Source organism: Branchiostoma floridae, chromosome 9 (assembly GCF_000003815.2).
Source record: "Branchiostoma floridae strain S238N-H82 chromosome 9, Bfl_VNyyK, whole genome shotgun sequence".
Taxonomy (NCBI): Eukaryota; Metazoa; Chordata; class Leptocardii; order Amphioxiformes; family Branchiostomatidae; genus Branchiostoma; species Branchiostoma floridae.
In genome coordinates, this window is record NC_049987.1 from 3,776,943 (window position 1) to 3,798,505 (window position 21,563).

The 21,563-nt window shown below is 39.8% G+C and overlaps 2 protein-coding genes across 2 annotated transcripts; one reads left to right on the forward strand and one right to left on the reverse strand.

The window, feature by feature from the left end:
- The first annotated feature begins 2,721 nt into the window (after positions 1 to 2,721).
- Positions 2,722 to 3,942, forward strand: LOC118422469. The gene is made up of 3 exons (XM_035830067.1): positions 2,722 to 2,979; positions 3,265 to 3,372; positions 3,803 to 3,942. The coding sequence occupies exons 1-3, from the start codon at positions 2,871 to 2,873 to the stop codon at positions 3,928 to 3,930; spliced, it is 345 nt and encodes a 114-aa protein (XP_035685960.1). The 5' UTR covers positions 2,722 to 2,870; the 3' UTR covers positions 3,931 to 3,942.
- Positions 3,943 to 13,825: 9,883 nt separating this feature from the next.
- LOC118422986 lies at positions 13,826 to 19,211 on the reverse strand. Its single transcript, XM_035830881.1, has 5 exons — positions 17,981 to 19,211; positions 17,228 to 17,341; positions 16,770 to 16,906; positions 16,112 to 16,256; positions 13,826 to 14,703 (listed from the first exon to the last, which is right to left on the reverse strand). Exons 1-5 carry the CDS (start codon positions 19,209 to 19,211, stop codon positions 13,826 to 13,828), a joined length of 2,505 nt encoding a protein of 834 aa, XP_035686774.1.
- Positions 19,212 to 21,563: the final 2,352 nt, after the last annotated feature.

The following is a 21,563-nucleotide window of genomic DNA, read 5'->3' on the forward strand; positions in this document are numbered from 1 at the left end:
CCCGAGGCACGCGATCTATTCTTGTTCCTGGATATTTGTTGTAAGTAAGTCATTTTAACCTTTTGATGGATTGCAATGAAATTTGGTGTGTGTGGGTAGGTGTTGGAAAGACGAAGGTCAAGGATAGCTCCCCATGGCGTGTGATCTTGGTATTGCAGCAAAACTTCTATAGGTTTGCGTCTTTTGACCTGGACAGAATTTGGTCTTGATATTTAGGTGGCAGATAGCTGGCAATATAAGGAAAAAGTAATGTAGTGTAGGTTTGTGCCTCCTAGCAACTTACTCTGGAACTACTTGGACGTTTTACGTCTTAAGATTTGCAGTGGGGAGACGCTGTATGTGACCGGGCCCTAAGTTGAGCTTTACCGACACGTCTGGGGTGTGGGGTACAAAAGTCCTGATAATCTTGCTATGAACTATTCTAATGTCTTTCAAAAATTCAAGGAACCGGGACGTTACAAAATATTCAAGCAGCCTGAGTTCAATCACTTCTTTTTGAGAATAACTTCAACCAGCAGCCCCAAACATGGCTGTGAATCTATAACCCTACTCTACAGATAACACTCGGTTTTTTTTACAACAAAGAAACTACATCGAGAAGTAAATACAGAAGGCAAAACATAGATTATCCTCGGTCAAAACGTGAAAATCAATTGTTTCGTTGGGAACAGAGGGCTATGATATCAAAAATCCACTGAACTGAGACGCCTGGCCTTTTTTGGTGTGTTGCTTTATTCATCCGATCTTATTAACGTTTGCACTTTGATCTTATTTTCAAAAGTATAAAAACAGACAGCAGCAGACTAATTTCCTCACAGTGTGTGTTGGGAAAAGACTATGTTATTTCCAGCATTTCCAGAACCTGTGACAGACAGGTTTTGGAACGCGTCTGTCAGTAAAAACACTTTTACGTTATTGAAACTGTAAAATCTGTTTACTGTCGAGGATTGGTGAGCGGCTAGCAAAACATGTCGGCCTGGCTTTGCGTGATACTCGCCTTAGGTTGTGTCATGTCGTATGGTAAGTTAACAATTTTTCGTTGCCAAAACATGGGTGCCTTTAAATATCCATGCGATTTTTAGAAGTGATTAATTCACGTTTTCGGGAATACATACGAATTGAATAAATCGAATACATGCATTTCTTACTAATAGATCGAATTAGTGTTCTGTAAGCTTTAGATTGGCATGATTCGTTGTATATACCGTAAGACTCGTATGATTCTTTGTAGTGGGTCGTATGAATTCGAATTCGTATTCCAGAAAACTCGTATGACTTCTATGAAACCTGAATTTATTCCGAATAAAGAGACTCTTTTTACACAACCAATGTTTTATTCTCATCGACGTTTTGGTGACCGTCTGTCACCTTCTTCAGGGCAATTCTGACTGGCTCACATTGTACTGCAGGACAGTACAATTATTTATTTTGAATTTATTCCGTTAAAGTCGTATGAAGTCCATTTAATTCTGAAAACTTGATTCGAGCTCCTGCTCTAATTATAACCAATCCAGAGACCCTCTTCTACTACACTTGCTCCTCCATGGCCCTTTAGTATCTTGAAGACTTGTGTCGCTACGTAGTAATAAGTCACTCTGGGTTTTCTCCTATTCTCCTACCTTCTCGTTACTTTTTTTCAGTTTCATTCTGCGCTGTTCTTGTCAACAGATTGTTTATTTTTTATGATTTAGATATTACGTTGGGACAACTGATAGCTTTTGCTGCTATCCCATGAAACGTTAACCTTAAAACATATGTGTCTCAGCCATTTATCCTTTTTTCTCGTGACTTTGTCCACCTCCACGTTTTTTTAACCGTATAGGAAGACCGATTCCACTGTGGTAATAAACATTCTGACTTTAATTCTGCGTTGGATCTTGGATTTTCTGTAGCTTGTGGGATTTTCTGACTTCAAAGTCTGTTTAAAAATATAATTCCGAATATCTTAAGTTGTTGACCGCTTCTCCGGTTGTACCACTTCTAGTACAAATGATATTAGGTGTTAAAAAGATAACAGGCGTTTTCTGGTTGAAAGTCATCATTTGGGGTTACTTGGAAATTAGCTAGAGAACTTTATTGCACAACTATTGTACGAGATACAAATGTATGGCAGCAACATAACTACAGTTTTATAGCTTAACTTAAGGCATATCTAACTAATACAGAAGTTGTAGTATGGGATAAGTTTCTTACAATCATTGAAGGCTTTTACAATCATTGAGGAATTTCTAACCTTCTTTAATATATTTTCCTATATCTGTCATGCAGGGATTGTCACATGTCATGGTGTATTTGAATTGGCACTTCAGGTCCATTGAGATAGATCCTTGTGTATAAAATGACAGCCTTATGTATAGAGAATTGGGCATATCAGAATATCTGGGACATACAACCATAAAGTGATATTCGTCTTCAGTTAGCTCTGGATAGAAAGGACAAACCCTCTGGTCAATAGGGATTTGTGGGAATCTCCCAGTTTCTATATTCAATTTGTGACAGCCAATTCTGAGTTTTGTGATTGTCCTACGAATGTCAAGGCTATTTAAGGTTGAAATGTAGTTTTCTTGCTTGTAATGCTTGTTGTAGAAAGAGAGGCTTCACATCATACGACTGCAATTGTCCGTTCACCATACAATGAACTTCCTAATCTTACCGTACCCTCCTTCTTACAGGTTCCATTTCAAAAGATGAATTATACAAGGAAACAATGCAGGAGTCCACATGCATCTATGCATTTGTAAACAGGCCCCAGTTCAACAGCCCCCTCTACCGGGATCAAACGCTCTGCAGCGTTTGCTTGATCTTCCTAATCTTACCGTACTCTCCTTCTTACAGGTTCCACTTCAAAAGATGAATTATGCAAGGAAACAATGCAAGAGTCCACTGTTTACGCATTTGTAAACAGGCAACCGTTCATCAGCCCCCTCTACCGGAATGAAACCACTCTACAGCCTACGACTGATTCGCAGACTAAGACAGGTTGATCTTACCTTATTGTTTTACAGTTCTTTGATATTCGTCTAAACAGGCTTGTGTAACTACAGGAGATATTGTAGCTTTTACAAATCCGTTTTATTAGAATATCAATAAATTGATGACAGGTCAGCTAACAATCATATGCATGTCTTGTTGGCATTAGTATCGTTTTTTTTTTTCATATAATGTTTATGTATTTGATTGTACAACCTTGCTTATAAATAAATGCACGTCTTATTGGCATATCTAACGATCTTGTTGGCTAATCTTACTTTCCTTTATGTTCAGGATCAATTGAATCAGAGAAGACCACCACCGGGCCACAGTTCAGCAGCCCCCTCTATCGGAATCAAGGCGCTCTGCAGACTACGAGTGACCTGCAAACTAAGACCAATGGTAAGGGTAGTTGGTGTTTTCTCGCATTCTATCTTATTGATTATCCTGAGTAAATGTTTTTATTTCACACATTTCCAGAACCTAGGATGAATCTGGTTCAAAACACTCCATTTCGAAGTGAATGAAACTTTTTTGAATGGTTTACTGACAAAAATATTGATGAATGGAAGCAAAACATGTTGGCATGAGTCTGCATGATACGTCGAACAATGTGGGAAATCTGGTAAACTTAGGGTCAAAGGTGGTTGCTATCTGTTGCTAGTGGAGCCAACACCCACCTCGCTGGGGGTCTTCAGTGTGACCTAACCCTCGCCTTTGGCTGCGGCATTTCACCTGACGGGTTTGAAGGAGCTTAACACATGGGTAATAGGCCCCGGAATGGGTTTTTTAATTGCAACAAAGAGGAAAATACAATCTTAATTTTCTTCAGCTTCAGGATCTTTTGAATCAGAGCAGACCACCACCAAGCCACAGTTCAGCAGCCCCCTCTACCGGGATCGACACACTCTGCAGACTCCGACTACCATGAAGACCAAGGCTAAGGGTAAGAGTGGTTGATCTTTTTTCCCCATCCCTTCATCTTCATTAGCATAACTTAAGGCTAATTATGCACAGTAGTACCTAATTTGCATAAGAAAATGGCAACGTTTTGCAATCCCGCTACAGTTAATTAAAGGATCTTTATATAGGCAACAGTTATAACTTTAAAAGAGAGAAGAATTAAGAGATATCAATTATGGAGATCACTACCTCTATGTTCAAGTGATCATTGTTTTTATTTGCATAATCCCTAAGAAGCCTTCGTATTATGACAAATGATTACCATGTCACGCAAATTCATATATATATATATATACGTCACTAGTTATTATTGGATGTACTGTAGTGGTAAGGCGTTGTTTTTTTGCAACCATTACTGTAAATGCAGAAATGTTCGCGGTGGATTAATGTTCGCGGTTTTCGCGGCGACCACTTTACCGCGAACTTAAATCCACCGCAAACATTTTTCTATTATGGTAATAGACTGCAGTCTATGGTGTCACCGCGAAATTAAAACCACCGCGAAAAGTCCTTTTTCCCGCTACCACGAAATTAAATCCCCGCGAACTTAAATGCATTTACAGTAATTGTCTTTTCTTGTACTTGGGCAAAATCTGTCCACCGCCACACAAAATGAACAGATGAGGTCCGTATGGAATTTAGCCTCTCCCAGGCTCCACAGGTCGCTGGAAGAAAAATTGTAGAGATATAGACACATAATTATAACATGCAGTGGTGTTAGCTTTCCAAAGAATATTCTTTGCGACCAGCCAACACTTCTGGCTATCTTTGTCCAATTTCTATTATTTTTCCAGCGACCTGTGTGGTATTCCATTGCAAAAGAAAGTGTTATTTTCCAATAGATAATGTATCTCTAAATATATAATCAGCCGGCCTTTGGTGGAATTCCACTTGTGGTTAATTACGCAACGTGTGTCTGTAAAATGATATGACACTCACTAAGTCCATGCAGACCCTACGGTTGCATTCCTTATGCAGTGGCACTTCCTTAATCGCGATTATTTTCCGGCATAAATGAGGGGCGCTAAGCACACCAAGAAGGTCAATTGTAAAGGTATCAAAGAACACATGACGTGTTTTTCTTAGCGCCCCTGAAATCATATGTGTAACCAAACTTATGCCAGGCGTTGACGTTGCAAGACACATTGTATTCAAGCTATAGACTGGGATTGGTTAATTTGATTTGAGGGTACTTGGGGAGTTTTGTAGAAGACTAAATGCTGTTTGATGTGCGTGGGGCTAATGGGTATTTTATTTTAATGTGGAGTAAGTACTTCATGCGATGTTTACAAGCTTAAATCGCATAGATGTTGACCAGTACCAATGATATAGGAACTTGGTAATTTTTATGAATTAAAAGACTTTGTTGTTGTACATCGAACTTTGCTATCCGGATCCGGTGACTTACAACCTGATGAAACTATTCACGCCTCCTTTTTATTTCTTTTCCCACTGTAGCGAAATGTTTTGAAGGGGGATTTGCTTGCGACAACGGCGCGTGCATCTTTGGCAATTGGAAGTGCGACGGCGGGACAGACTGTCCGGATGGAGAGGACGAGTCGCCTGTCAACTGCCCATAGATGGTCCCTGGCCCTATCATATTTGTGTCATACTAGGCCTATACCTTCGGGCAACCTAAGCAATATCAAATTGTTAAAAGTGGAAATATTCTGAATAAGGCAGTCTGTATAGTATTGACATCTAATGCCCTATTTTAGCTCGTTTACATCATTATTTCATAAATTGAGCCGTTAAAAACAGCGCAGGAATGAGTTGCATAAGGATTTCAGATCAAGTCCTTATTTTTTGGGGGTACAATAATAAGGAATATCCTCGTGCAACTTGTCTCTGGGCTGTTTTTAACCGCTCAAAGTATATAATTATGATGTAAATGTGGGAATACAGTGCAGTAGATGTCAATATCATGCAGATTGCCTTATTTATATTTCCACTTTGACGCTGTTATATTGTTTAGGTTGCCTTTAAAGGATTCATAAACCCCAGAAAAGGAATATTATTTGCCAATAGATAATGTATCAATGAATACACAATCAGCCGGCTTTTTTCAGAATTTTACTTGTGGTGAGATATGCAACGTGTGTTTGTACAACTATATGACACTCACTAAACCCATGTAGACCCTACCCATGTATTTCCTATACGTAAAGATACTTCCTTCATCATGCATATTTTTGGCATAAATGAGGGGCGATGTGCATACCGAGAAGGCCAATTGTTTACAAAATAACAAAAAAACACACATAACAAGACTAGTTTTAACGTCACCCCTCAAATTGGTTTTGTAGGTTAACGTTTGTCAAACCTTGCCAGACACATTGTACATTATTTGATTTAAGTAAAGGCTACTTAGGGGGGTTAGCAGAATACTAAATGCTTTTCGATGCACATGAGACTAATGGAAACTTTATCGTAGAATGTGAAATAGTGTTCATTTTTATTTCTACTCTATTCTGGAGTTTAGGACTCCTTTAACGTCACCCTGGTTTCAATTCTTTCAAAAGGCTTGTATTATTTTATGAAAAGACCAAATATCTTATTGCGTCTCGGAGAGGGAAGCTGGAGAGGCACCGGGGTAAGTGATGATCTTTATGTAATGCTTAAGTTTCATCTTCATTCTACCATACTGTCTCATTATTTATCGACTTATCAATTTTCTTTACGTAAAGCTTAAGTTGCATCTTTGTTTAACATACTATGTCATTATTCATCAATTTATCAATTCCGTTGTAACGCATCTGCTAGGGGTGGCTTCATCTGTGTTTTTTGTAATGTCTGAATGTTTTGTTTATCATAATGGAAAATGAATAAATATCTAATAAATAAAAAAAAATAAAAATAAAAAAACTCACCCTGGGTGCCAGACCAACTCCTCGGGCAGCCAACCGGTTTTTAGCTGCCCAAGGCAGTATGTTAGTAGATCTAAATTGAAAACATACCTTCTCCAAATAGACAGGAATCATGCTGAAGGTATTTTGGTAGTCATGATATTATTACATGTTATATCATGTTACTATGGTCAGTGCCTTGTACTCCACTGAAGGCAAATATCACCAATGAATTAACTGGGTTGAACCTCAAGACCAAGGTTACAAACCCATCACAAGTGTATCATAATGGTACCATTCATTCATATATAAGTAAAATCTGTCCAGACCTTTCAGTTACATATGTCGCGTGTTTAATAATCCTATCATGAAATGCACTGGATTCAGAAACTTTCTTTATTCATTATGCAGATTACCTAATGATTTACAAATTTAATGTCAGATTATGTAAAGTATTACTGAAACCATTTGATTGTGTCAGTTACTTTTCCTTGTTATTTATTGATTTCATTGATCATACATCTTTTGTTGTATTATTATAACATATGATTGTGGTAGTTACTTTGGTTTGTTATTTATTGATTTTATTGATCATTGATGTTTTTGTATTATTATAACATATGTGTTAGTTTCTTTTCTTTGTCATTCATGATTTCATTGATCATACATCTTGTGTAAGTATGGAGGAGGGGCGCACAGCATAAACTGTTAAGGTTTTCCCCTCCTTCTGCACCTGTTTTATGTTTTATTCTTTTCTGTATTTATTATTATTTTGTTGTGCAAAATAAATAAACAAACAAATAAAACAAACAAACATTTAAATGCCCAAAGTCATGACGATATATCAACCGCTTTTTCTTGATTTATCCATGGCAAAAACTCAAAACGAAAACACTCTCTGCAGTTCCAAACGAGTTGCTAGGTGGCCCAAACTTACAACATTTCCGCCATGCCCCAATACCTATCCACTACTAACAATCATGAACCTGGCACCTGATTCTGAGAGCAGAAAGTTTGATCTCCAACTTTACAGTTCCACTACAGTACTGTAACTATCCCCTAGAGGGCCCATTATCTACCTTGACCTTCATTTTCACTACCATCCACCAAAATACCAAATATCATGCAGAGCTTGTCACGTTATGTTGGTCACAGCCACACAGGAACATACACAGACCACTGCAGTACCGACGGAAAATGCCATGTGAACCATTTTGAAACTTAACTTTCCTTATTATAAGTGCTACTCACCTACTAAATTGAAAGTACTAAAAAGTAATACAGATAGCCTATATTCAAACAATGGGGCTTTACAACTCACTATGACAGTGGGTCACACCACCAGGCTTACAATAACCTCTCATCCTGAATTAGAAAGGAACGCATAGGCAAGTAGTTTCATTAGGCAATAAAACAGAAAACTGTCACCATTTCCTGCTCCACAACTAAGACTACATCCTTTTTTTTACAAAATGGTGATGTGGATATCAAACAAAAACACTGCAGATCCACAACGCAATGTTAATGCATGCTAAAACGCGAACTCTAAAGTACCATTCAGAGGTTCTCCAGATTTCTGTCCGGAAACACAGAAGAAAGCCACATATGTAAGGGACCATACAGGCCAAATAAAACTAAGAAACGCGTTAAAAACGACATCGAGAAATTGAGAACACAAAACAAGGCAAAAGTAGAATAAAAACTAACGCTAAATATTTAAGGTAACGGACGGTGGTTTCAAACTGTTATATTTTGAAATTTTTGAAACTACCATTCGTTAAGTTGATGACTTCCCTAAATTACTCTACCGAAAATATTTTCATGATGTTGGTACGTAGAATATAACGTTAGGATGTAAGAGAATTCTACCACAAATAGACATCTTCTTCAGAGCTTCTAGCTAAAGAGCATTTAGTTAGTAGTTAGAACATCTTCAACGGATAAAGGTGAACAAGCCTTAGAACTTCCAGGGTCTGAACATGTAGATCAGTTGTTGAATTCGCAGTAGAGAGCTGTGATCCCGGTATGAAAAAAAAAACACAGAACTAAGCCCTGGCCTTTTCTTTATGCTGTACTAGTCACTTGTTCTATCTTTGAGCTTTTACTTGCAAGTTTGAAAAAAAATAGAGTATCTCGAAAGCAGCAGACTTATTTCCTCTGCGCAGGGTGTGTCTGAAAAAAAAAAACTACGAGTTTTTTATCGAATGAATTTAAAGAATAAGGGATGGGTTAGTCACTTGATCTATCTTTTGAACATGTACTAGAAAGTATGAGCAAAGAGAATAGCAGCAGACCAGTTTCCTCGGCGAAGGGTGTGCCTGAAAAATAAACTGCGGGGTTTTCATTGCATGAATTTCCAGAGCCAGGGATGAACTAGTCACTTGATCTATATTTTGTACTTGTACTAGAAAGTATAAGCAAATAGAGTATCAAGAAAGCAGCAGACCAATTTCTTCTGTACAGAGTGTGTCGAAAAAATAAACTGCGAAGTTTTTATCGCATGAATTTCCAGAACAAGGGATGAGCTAGTCACTTCATCTATCTTTTGAACTTGTACTAGAAAGTAGAAGAAAACAGATTATCACGAAAGCAGCAGACCAATTTCCTCTACACAGGGTGTGTCTGAAAAATTAACTGCGAGGTTTTTTATTGCACGCATTTCCAAAAGCAGGGAAGGACAGGTTTTGGAACGCTTCTGTCAGTAATAACATTTCAACGTTGACGGGACTGTAAGAATTGTTTACTGACAAGGACGGATGCGTGGGAAGCAAAACATGTCGGTCTGGTTCTACGTGATGCTGGCTTTTGGCTGCGTCATTTTACCAGGTAGGTTGACAAACTTTTTTTTCTTAAACAGTGGGCCTTCAAAGGAGTCCCAAACTCGGCAAGAGAGTGTTATTTTCCGATAGATATTGACTTTATGAAGTACAACGTGCATGCTACTTCACAATATACGATAAAATATCGACTAGTTTTGCGTATACGTACATCAAAAAGCATTCAGTATTGTGCTAAACTCCCTAAGAACTACATGGTTCAATTAAAAAAGCTAAGCCTATGGCTGAATACAGTGTGTCCGATATGGCCTAACAAAAATTCGCTTACAAAACCAATTTAAGGGGCGATGTTAAAAACTCATCTTGTTATGCGTTTGATATTTTGTGAGCATCGCCTCTCATTTATGCCAAGAATATGCATAATGAAGGAAGTGTCCATGCGTATAGGAAATGCATGGGTAGGGTCTGTTTGGGCTTAGTGCGTGTCATATTGTTGTACAAACACACGTTGCGTATCCCACCACAAGTGAAATTCAGCAAATTGTCGGCTGATTGTGTATTCATTTATACATGATCTATTGGACAATGACATTCTCTTCTGGTCAATGACATTCTCTTAGGGCCCCTTTATGCATTCTTGCGAATGTTAGGACGCCGTTACACGAGCGCGTAAATCTGCATAACAAGTCCGCATGAGGTCCACATAGACATTTCCTTTTATTCATACGTAGCCATACGCAGGGCAATCGGTTTATGTCAGTTTTAGGTACACATGCATAACCACAGTTCGAAGAATACTGTATGTTCCGAAAAACAATGTATTCCGTAAAATTCGTACTTATTCCGTAAAACTCGAATGAATACCGTAATATTCGAATAGATACTAAGTTTAGCCGCCCCTGCAATTTTTGGAAGTACTCAAATTTTCATAAGGCTAATATGTTGATTTTATTATATGGATGACATCCTATGGGGACCTCAAAACTGGTGCGAAAGTGCGAAAAAAAATGGACAAATTGAAAATTATCATGAAAACTATTTTGAAATCTATGTGATTAGGGGCGTTAAACAAATAACCAAACAATATGTTCTTCATTTTGTTCTTTCGCATTGGCATCTTTGTCTTTAGATTTGACATCAATATACGTCAATATACTTTCGATGTTTGTTTTGAACTTACGGCATATATTTCCTCATTATGTAGCTGCTTTATATGACTTATAGCATGGTCGATTTTTTTTTATCTTTCAGGTTCCAGTTCAAAAGATGAATTATGTAAAGCAGCGGTGCAGGAGTCCACTATCTACGCATTTGTAAGCGGGCCACAGTTCAACAGCCCCCTCTACCGAGATCAAACCGATCTACAACCTACAACTGATCCACAGACTAAGACAGGTTAATCTTTTACCTTATTCTTTGCAGTTCTATCGTCTACAAAGGCCTATGCAAGTGAAGGAACTATAATTGTAGCTTTTACAAATCTGTTTTGTCTCAATATCAATAAATTGATAACACGTCAGATAAAAATCACTTGTCTTATATTGGCATTTGTATCATTTCTTCACAGATTATGTTTTTATATTCGTTTACATATCTTTGATTATTTTTTTTCACGTTCAGAACCATTTGAATCAGAGCAGATCACTACCAGGCCACAGCTCAGCAGCCCCCTCTACCGGAATCAAGACGCTCTGCAGACTCTCTCACCCTTCCCTCTTAATAAGCATGATTAAATGATGATAATGTACATTAGAGTATTCATTATCCTTTGATATAGCATATAAAAATATTGATTTATCTTGTCAATTAATTATGAAATTATCAAGGTTTTCCGGAATTATACTGTCGCCTGTTCTACCTAACTTTAGCCATCCCTCGTTAGGACCTTAAAATGAAGGTTCTGAGTTTAAGGAGAGCCACACCTCGAGCACGTTAAAGAACCCAACACACTTATCAAAAGGGTTCCGGTTCTTTCCGGTGTGGTGGTTCAAAAACTACAGTCCTTAAGCCGCACCTGGGTCAATTGCTGCCGAAATAAGGTCACAAACGTAGTGTACAAGCAACAATGACTGTAATAACTAGAGTTTCACGACCCCATACCCTCGCAGAATGTACATGTATTATGTGTGTTTATCAGTTAATCATCTCCTCCACAAAGAAAAAGACAATCTACCTTAAGAAAGACATTAAAAGTTATAATAGTTCTACTGATTAATGCAAATGAGGACACCATTTGCATAATTAGCGAAATGAAGTTCACCTGTACATAACTTCCAAATGCCGTCATCAAAAGCAATTGAATCATAGCATTTTCTCATTAACTTTGCAAATTAGGTCCTCATTTGCATACTGTTTATAGATCAATGTTCATATTTTTCTCAGTTACAAATGTCACATGTTGAAATAGTCCTCTAATTGATAGGTGGACTTTATAGAATCCCCTCATTCATTATGAAACTAGATTACAATTTGCATAATTGTCAGTTAAAAAGCATCAGCTATCTACATACCAAAAATCATGACGATCTGTCAAACCCTTCTTGAGTTATTTCTTTTTAAAGTTTGTCACTAGACCGGCCCACACAATTCATCCAAACAAACATGTATTTATTTTGATAACTCTGAACTGATCACATTACATTTACACATCACCATTACCAAATTACATTGTTACTGTAAAGGGTATCCTTTTTTATAATGGTTTATAATGGTTTATTCGACAGAAGAATTTCACAGTCTATTAGCTAAATTGTACACTCAGGCCTTTCACATGAGAATCAAAGGCATAGAGTCAAAAACTGATGGTTTGAAATACAATTAATAATATAACTGAGTATTTGAAATACCATATATGAAATTTACAGCCTTAAGATTAACACTATTCAAAATACTGTAGAAATGATTTACAGCAATAAGATTGAACAATTGAATATTTAAGATACTATAGACATAATGTTCAGCAATAAGATTAATAGAACTGAGTACTTATATAATTAAAATACTATAGACATAATTTACAGTAATAAGATTAATAGAAAAATTTAGTATTTAAGATACTATTGGATGACTTATACACTCTTTCACATGACAATCTAAGACATAGTCAAACACTGACTGTTGGCAATACAATTAATAACATAACTAGAGTAGAATACCATACACGAAATTTACAGCCTTAAGACTAACAGTAAAATACTGTAGACATGATTTACGGCAATAAGATTAATAGAACTGAGTATTTAAGATACTATAGATATAATTTTCAGCAATAAGATTGATAGAACGGAGTATTTAAGATACTATAGACATAATTTTCAGCAATAAGATTGATAGAACGGAGTATTTAAGATACTATAGACATAATTTTCAGCAATAAGATTGATAGAACGGAGTATTTAAGATACTATAGACATAATTTTCAGCAATAAGATTGATAGAACGGAGTATTTAAGATACTATAGACATAATTTTCAGCAATAAGATTGATAGAACGGAGTATTTAAGATACTATAGACATAATTTTCAGCAATAAGATTGATAGAACGGAGTATTTAAGATACTATAGACATAATTTTCAGCAATAAGATTGATAGAACGGAGTATTTAAGATACTATAGACATAATTTTCAGCAATAAGATTAATCGAACAACTGAGTAGTTAAAACACTATAAAGAAATATACAACCATAAAATAATCACAGCGTTCTAAATGCTTTGTTATCTTGAACATTTTACATTGGCGGTCGCTACAATACAGGACCATTTACAAGGTTGAATTTGATGAGCTTTTCATTTACATTTCTTCGCATCAAATAAAAGGAATATCCTTCATACATGCTGCGTTAAGTCCGCATCTACGCAACGCCTGGCCGTGAGCGGTTACGTGTATCGTTAGTTGCGCTAGTGGTAATCGAGTTGTACGTACGATCTCTGTGAGATTGCTACGTTACCGTATATGGGCCGTAATTACACGTGCTGTTTACGTACGGTTTTCTTACTCACCCGTATTGGTTGTACAGGGCACGCACGTCACCCGTACTCGCTCGCAGGGGGGGGGGGGGCGTAGGGTGAATTTGAAGCCCGAATGCAGAGAAGGTTTTGCCTGCACGTAAAGTGCTACGGTTAAGTGTCTCCGTGCTCCCAAATCCGTTGGATTCCGTTGGATTTCGTACGGAGGCGGTACTTACCACGTACGGATTCCCAAAAAATTGCCCACGTTTACATCACGCAGTTGCACGCACGGCGGGTTGTGCCCATACCTTTAACAGGTCAATAGCGTGAGAATATAGTGACGGTACTGTCGTAATAATCTGTCACTACCAGCTGTCCACCCGGTGTTACTGCCACACCGCATGAGCTGGACATGTTGGTAGCGACGCTGCGAACGTACCGCCCGTTCTGGGTAAACCTCTCCACCGTCCCACCAAACCCTGTCCCCACCAAAACGTCCCCTGAAATGTCCGTACACATTCCCATGACCAAGATTCTCTGACCGACTTCTGCCTCACCGTCACCAATTCTGTCACCGCCGAAACTAGACAGGTAGTGGCCAGTGTTGTTATAGACGTACACAGGGATGTCGGACACAAACAGGTCGGACACAAGCAGGTTTCCCTCCCGCCCCACTGCGACCCGCCCGGGGTACTCTGGGCCCTTCTCCGTCCTAAACTTACGAACGACAGTCCCGTTGAAATGCAGAAGCTTCACTTCCCCATAATCACTCCGGATCCAGAACTCTGTGACTACGACAAGATTGCGAGGTGTGTCCACCGTGATGCCAATGAAAGAATCGTTGGTGAATGTTGCACGAAGCGTTGCAAGGTGATGCCCCATTGTCGTATACCGAACGATGAACCCTGTCAGATCGTTGTCTTTGTCTCCCACCACCCACAGGTGACCCTCCCCGTCCATAGATATGTCCTCGGGTTCTATCGTTTCGGAGGCTTCTCCGGAAATAACGGCAGGAAAATGGCGGAGGTAGACGCCCGTCATGCTGAAGACTTGAACTCGCCTGTTGTAGGTGTCCGCTACAAACATCTCGTTGCTAGGAGACACGACAACAGCTTTTGGTCCGTCAAGCTGGCCCGGTTCCTTTCCTTCTCCACCGAAGACAATCGTCGTTTGTTCGAGGTCTTTATTTTCGTTCTCTGGAGAAGATTCAAAATAAAAGAAATGCTAATGCAACGGATTACATTTTATTTTGTGTTTAGAAAACAGATTTGGTGTTTTCTGTTTCGGATATGTTTTTGTTTTCAGCAGTGCTATGTCAGGGGGGCCTAAGCATTTGCACGAAACCTATGAGATTCGTACGAACATTATGTGATACGCACGAATCACTATGCGAAAACGCACGAACCTTATGAAAATCACACGAATCACTATGCGAAAATGTACGAACCTAATGAAAATCACACGAATCACTATGCGAGATTTGCTCGAACCTTATGCGAATGACGTGATGTCACGTAACCCGGTGACGGTTGGCCGGTTTCAACAGGTTTGTTCGAATCACATAAGGTTCGTGTGTGTTTACATAGTGATTCGTGCGAATCACATAAGGTTTGTACGTTTTCGCATAGTGATTCGTGTGATTTTCATAAGGTTCGTGCGTTTTCGCATAGTGATTCGTGCGTATCACATAATGTTCGTACGAATCTCATAGGGTTCGTGCAAATGCTTAGGCAGTTTAGACACCCCTGTATATATCGTTGATATAAAACATTAACATCGTGGGTATCATGGAATGTTGTCTTTTTTGTATGACAATGCAGGTGAGAGTGCCAAATCACCATATTTTCATCCCAGATAAGCCAGTACATCTGGATATTTCATGGTTGCATTCACTGTAACAGATACACTGTTATTTTATCTTATAGGAAAGATCCCATTATGCTCTCGCATCATCTACATGTAAAGAGTGGGCTGATTTGCCATTTTACACACAAACGTGATACAGATGTTAGGATATTTCAATCTTTCCTACGAGAAGCGGAATCAGCCGGAATGCCGTCAGAATTAATTCTTTGTATATTCCTGGGTATTCGTAAAGCATTCTAGAAATCCTCACTGCGTTCCAGATATTTCTGTCCATTCTTGTGGGCCGTCACGAATGCTTTTGTCGTGCTCAAAACTTTCGAGGTGCATTTGAAGTGGAGAAATATCGAATAGCATCCAAATTGTATTCAAACTTCAGTATTACCACATTCTACGGAATTCTAACATTATTAAAAAAAATTCTAATCTCATTCGATAGAGAACCGAAACGGCAAGCCACTTCAAATCCTCAGAATGTGGCCAAAAGAATATCTGGAATGCAGTGAGAATTTCTAGAATGCAATACGGATACCCAGGAATAGACAACGAATAGTTATCCCGACGGCATTTCGGTTCATTCCTTATCGTGCGCAGGGGATACAAGGTCCATTTGGAATATTTCCACCCGAATGTGGCACGAATTTTGCAAATTCGTTACTCCGGCTGGTTCTGCTTGATTCCTGCTAATTCTGTTTCAGTGTGAAGGCCCTATTAAGGTTGCTAGTATTGACGAAGTATTACCTGCAGTGCTGGTTGGTGGAGATGACGTGTAGTTCACCTGTCGGGTTACGTCATCTGTAGTTGTGTCTGTGAAGGTGGGGCATGTAGTTTTAGCGGTGAGGTTGGGCCTTGTAGTTTTACCAGTGAAAGAGGGTTCTGTCCATGTCTGAGAAGAAAACAAATAGGAAGTCTATAAAGTAAGTTTTTTTGCACAACCAATGAGTACTTACTTCCAACGTTTCGCTGTCGGTAAGACACCATCATTAGGGTTAGAATGGCTGGATACGATTCTCGCTGCTACTTATAGCCGTTGTAGGTGGCGCTGCAGCAGCGAGAATGCCGTCCCAAACGTGGCTCAGTTTGTATCCCCCCTCATCTCTGTTCATGATAATGTCTGACAGACACCGAAACGTCGGAAGTAAGTACTCATTGGTTGTGTGGTTGTGCCTAAAGAACCTGTTACTATAGGAATAATTGCCAACCTGATGAATTTATTCAAGGAAATAGGAAGTCGGCTAGAAATTCAGCATATGCATGAGAATTCAACATGTATAACGTTTCAATCAACATCAACCCTAATCTTCTATTCTTCAAAGGGCCTTGCAAAATATCAGTTCATCTGATTCCTATTAAAGTACGTTCACAATATGTGGTAGTACTGTCAAGATATACAACTTACAGTTTGCATTTGATTGTTCTGTTTTCCTGGTAGGAAGGCTGCAATAATAAGAGCTGCCAGAACCGTTATCACCGTCACCACCACTCCCGTAGTGATGACATAGGCCAGGCAAGATCGAGTCAGTGCACACGCATTAGCTGAAAAGCAAATGGAGTAATGCCTAGGTCCCAAGTCCCAACCAGGGGCCCGGCCGGGTAGCTTTCGGAAACGAAAAATATGATAAGAAAGGTAAAAAAAAACACACAGAACGTAAAAGGAATTAGTCAGGAGCATAGTTTGTGTATATTCCTTGGTAAATACTTTATATTTCGTTTCCGCTAACATCCCGGCCGGGCCCCGTTTCGTAAATGGGACCTAAGCCTAAGAAAGAAACCCGGTAAATTGCACAACTGCAGAAGGTAACAAAGGCAATTGTAACAAAGTATAAAAATCTTAACATATATAGGACTACACATTACCTTCACCTGCCCTTGGTTGTGTAATATTAGGGGCGTACATGGGGTTTAAGTGTAACCCGTTCCCGCTGTACATGGGGTTGGGGCGCAGACCGCCCGCTTTGTTATCCACAGCCTCTGTAGAAGAGATTGAAACAGGATAAAAGATGTACGCTCACTATCTTTTTTGATAGTGCCACATTCTTCTGTTTCCGAACAAGCCGTACCTATGACCCTACGTATGAACTATTAGCCCGGCGTCAGTTAACCTTAAATATCTATATGTGGCCTGTCACGAAGAGCAGATAACATGGACTAAAAGACTATCAAAAAATGATTGAAAGGAATTTTCGAGCTACAAAATCCTCGAACAGGAATGATCCAAAACTTGTGATAATGGACAAATTCACTTTGATGACGTTACGGTTATTTCATCAAAACCTTTCCTGATTTATTCATGGATTTTTAAAACCACATATTAAATAGTGGTCACTAACTTGTTATACCCCTTTCCACTTGGATGGCGCTCTTGCCGCCTTCTCTCTGTGACCTAGTTTTTGATAGATCGCTCAACGAATTGTATAGAAAAGAAACGAATCTCTTTAAACTTTGTGTGTTTTGTTGTCCTCTCAATCACACTTTTACGTTTTGTGTGAAAGCGAAGATTACACATATTCTATTTAGGCCGCAATGAGAGCGCAGCGCGATCGCCGTCTAGTGGAAACTAGTGCTAAAGGGCGGGGGGGGGGGGGGCTTACTGTGACAAAATTGACCAACCGGCAGTGCTTCCAGGCTGAGAACTGTCGGCACAACGGCCAGTCGGTGTTTGGGTCTCACAATGTCCATCCTGTACATCATAAGCAACGGCGTACGGTTGGACGTCACAGGCATCGTCTTGGTCACCGTTTGTTTGGCCGTCCAACTGATACCTGACAGCATACGGACGGATGCACTCATCGCTTGATACGGCTTTGTTTCCGCTCTGGGGATTGTTGACAGAACGACCAGTTTGGTCCTCATTATGTCCATCCTGTTCGTCATAAGCAACGGCGTACGGTTGGACATCTTGTTCGCCGTTTATTTGGCTGTCTCGGCAATAAGCAACTGCATAAGGACGGATGAACTCATTGTCTGGCCGGGCTTTGGTTTCTGCTTTGTTCTGAGCAGAGATTTTAGCGTCATTTAACTGTTTGATCGTCTTTGGTCGAGTTCCAGCCTCGTCTTCTGCTTCGTTATGTGCATTTTCGACTTCGATATCTGGTCTGTCCATATTGGCATTAGCTACATCTCCGCCGCATTGGTAAGCAGAGGCTGATGTTTCGGGGGAGGTACTCTTCAGCTGGTATTGCACTTCATTATCTGCGCTACAGTCGTCAGTATTGTAGATGTCTTTGGACAGGGATTTTTCAGTGTCTATACCAGGGTTGTCAACGTAGAGCGTTTGGTTCCGTTCAGCGTGGTAAGCGTGTGTGTGTGAAGTGCACATTGCCGGTAGAGAACGCCTTTTCATGTAAAGTGCTTGATTCTCTTCACCTTTGCCGATTTGTGAGTAGGAAGTGCAGACAGCCGGTAACGATGTACGTCCTGCTACGTTGTTAGAGTTGTAAAAAGGTCTACCATCCTGGTCAGAATTTTCAGCCGAAGCGTTGCTGTGGTCGTCCTGCAAAGGATGCAAAGGATGTTCCGCGTTGCCCAATGAGATGTCTTCCTGCTCCTCTGGACTGGCAGGGATGTCTTGTTGATCCTCAGGGTCCGCTTTGTCAGAATACTTGATGGTCTCTGGTCGAGATCCATTCTGGTCGACGTCTTCTTCTTCTTGGTTTTTTACATCACTGACTTGGACATCTGGGCGGCTCACACTGACATTATTTTTAACGACATCTCCATGGATGCCCTGATGATTCACAGTCTCTGTTGTAGAGTCAGGAGAGTCACGGTCCATGTTGTCGGGTATTTCATGGCCGATGCCGCTGGAGAAATCGTCTGCTGTGTTGTAAATCCCATCCATCGTATGCCTGAGTTAAAGCAGTGACGGAAACATTCAAACTTTTCTTTTTTTTCATTATTCGCACTTTTGGAATCTTTCAAATATTCTTTAAATCTTTATTGTAAAACAAACAGATTGGTACATGGCAATCATTAAAGAAACATCTAAAATATAGGCAGCGGAAGGTACGTAGGCCTTTAACGTTAGAGCGCAAGACTTTTTCGGCGAATTAATAACATTCCGCATGGCAATATCAATCATTTTGGTAGATTTAACATTAGCAGAGGATCAACACAATGTTACTTGGTGAGAAAGATTAGTTGGTACTGAAAACATGTGTAACTAATTGCATGTGGTCAATTGATCAAGATTTTCTCTATATATAGTGGCCACATTTCACCAGCCCATTGAGGGGCCGCTATAGACAGATTTGACTGTATTCATATAATTTGACATGCATAAAATCCCAGGTTCCGCTTACAGGCTGGTTCCATATCTATGATGATCTATAGGCTTTTCAAGCAAAAAAATAAGGGCGAGATTGCTCGGAACTTCAAAGGAATGATCTTAGCTTGTTCCGCATAAGGCTTAGGTCACATTTCCAATCCGGGACCCGAGCGGGCAGCTTTCGGGAGCGAAAAGTATGATATAAAAGACATGAAAATACACAAAATATCAAAATAAGATTCACGGATATTTCAAGTTTCAAGTTTATTTATTTTACCAGGGAATACCTCAGATCCATTGATCTGATTTTCAGGTATCCCTGGACACACATTAAAAATTACATGACACAGTTTAAACCCAACAATATACAAATAACGTTGCAAACATTTACATGTACAAAACAGTCTCAGTATAGGCACATCTGCAGTCATCTACAGTCCGTTTTTAAATGCTGACGTTGACGTGTGTTTCCGCTGATCAGCAGCGAGACTATTCCACAGGACAGGCCCTAGGTACTGCAGGCTGCCCTTGAAGGTTTCCACATGTGCTTTTGGAGTGTCCAGCATGTGAGGGTCGAAGTTGTAGAGCTGTTTCGTAGCGGTGCGAGTACGAACTCTAAGCACTGGGGGCGACAGCCATTTGAACATTTGTGTCATGTAGGCAGGTGCCTTGTGGCGAACTGCCTTGTGTACAGTCACTAACGTGTTCAATTTCACCCTTTCAATCAGGGGTACCATACCAGCCTCTGTAAGCAGGGTTTCTGTAGGTACACGATCTTTGAGTGATCGCCCAGTAATAATCCTGGCTGCCCGATTTAGCAGTTTAGTCAACTGTTGTGATCTTACTTTGTTACAATGAAAAAGTGACAGTAACCATGCAGTATCACAATAATCCAGGTGAGTATATAACAAGGTTCGACACATGACTAGCAGGATCTCCTTAGTAACATAAGGCTTAGCCCGGCTTAAGGCACTAAGGCCAGCAAGGAGCTTCTTTACCATCCTTTCTGTGTGTGCTGACCAGTTTAGAGAGGAGTCCATGGTGACACCTAGGTAAGTATACACTTTTACCTGCTCAAATGAGTTAAAACCATCAGTTACAGTGACAGTGTTTCCTGCGTGACGCAGTTTCTGAGGTGATCCAAATAACATGGCTTTAGTTTTGTCAGGGTGAAGTGATAGTCTATTTACAATAAACCAGTTAGCTACCAGTTTCATGTCCTCTGACACAGTTTCCTCACATTCCTTAGACAGGCTAGCCGAGCAATAAAGCACAGTGTCGTCTGCGTACATATGGATTTTACACTTACGCACAACCTGTGGTAGATCATTCACATATAAGCTGAATAACAAAGGACCTAACACGCTCCCTTGCGGGACACCACACGTGACACGTTTTTGCGTAGACTGCTGGTTCTGAATATCTACGTGCTGGAAACGGTCTGTGAGGTAAGATCTGAACTAATTTATCGCCCCGTTGTCAAAACCCATCTTCTGAAGTTTACCAAGGAGGATTTGGTGGTTGACAGTGTCGAACGCTTTCCTTAGGTCAAGGAACAGCGCGACAGTTACCTTCTTGTTGTTTTGTGCTGACTGGATGTCCTCCACCACCTTTTGCACTGCTGTACCTGTGCTGTGGTGTTTTCTGAAACCACTTTGGTGGGCCGTGAGCTGGCAACTACTGTTCACAAAGTGTGAGACCTGGTTGTGAACCATTTTCTCCATCACTTTGGAGGCCACATTTAGGACAGAGACAGGACGGTAGTTGGAAACACTGTCTTTGTTCCCTGATTTGTATATGGGCGATAATTTAGCCAGTTTCCAGTCGTCGGGAACTTCACCTGATGTTATAGACAGGTTAAAGATGTGTGCTAACGGTTTGACAATTATAGGCGCAGAATCCTTAAGGAGCCTTGATGGAATCTTG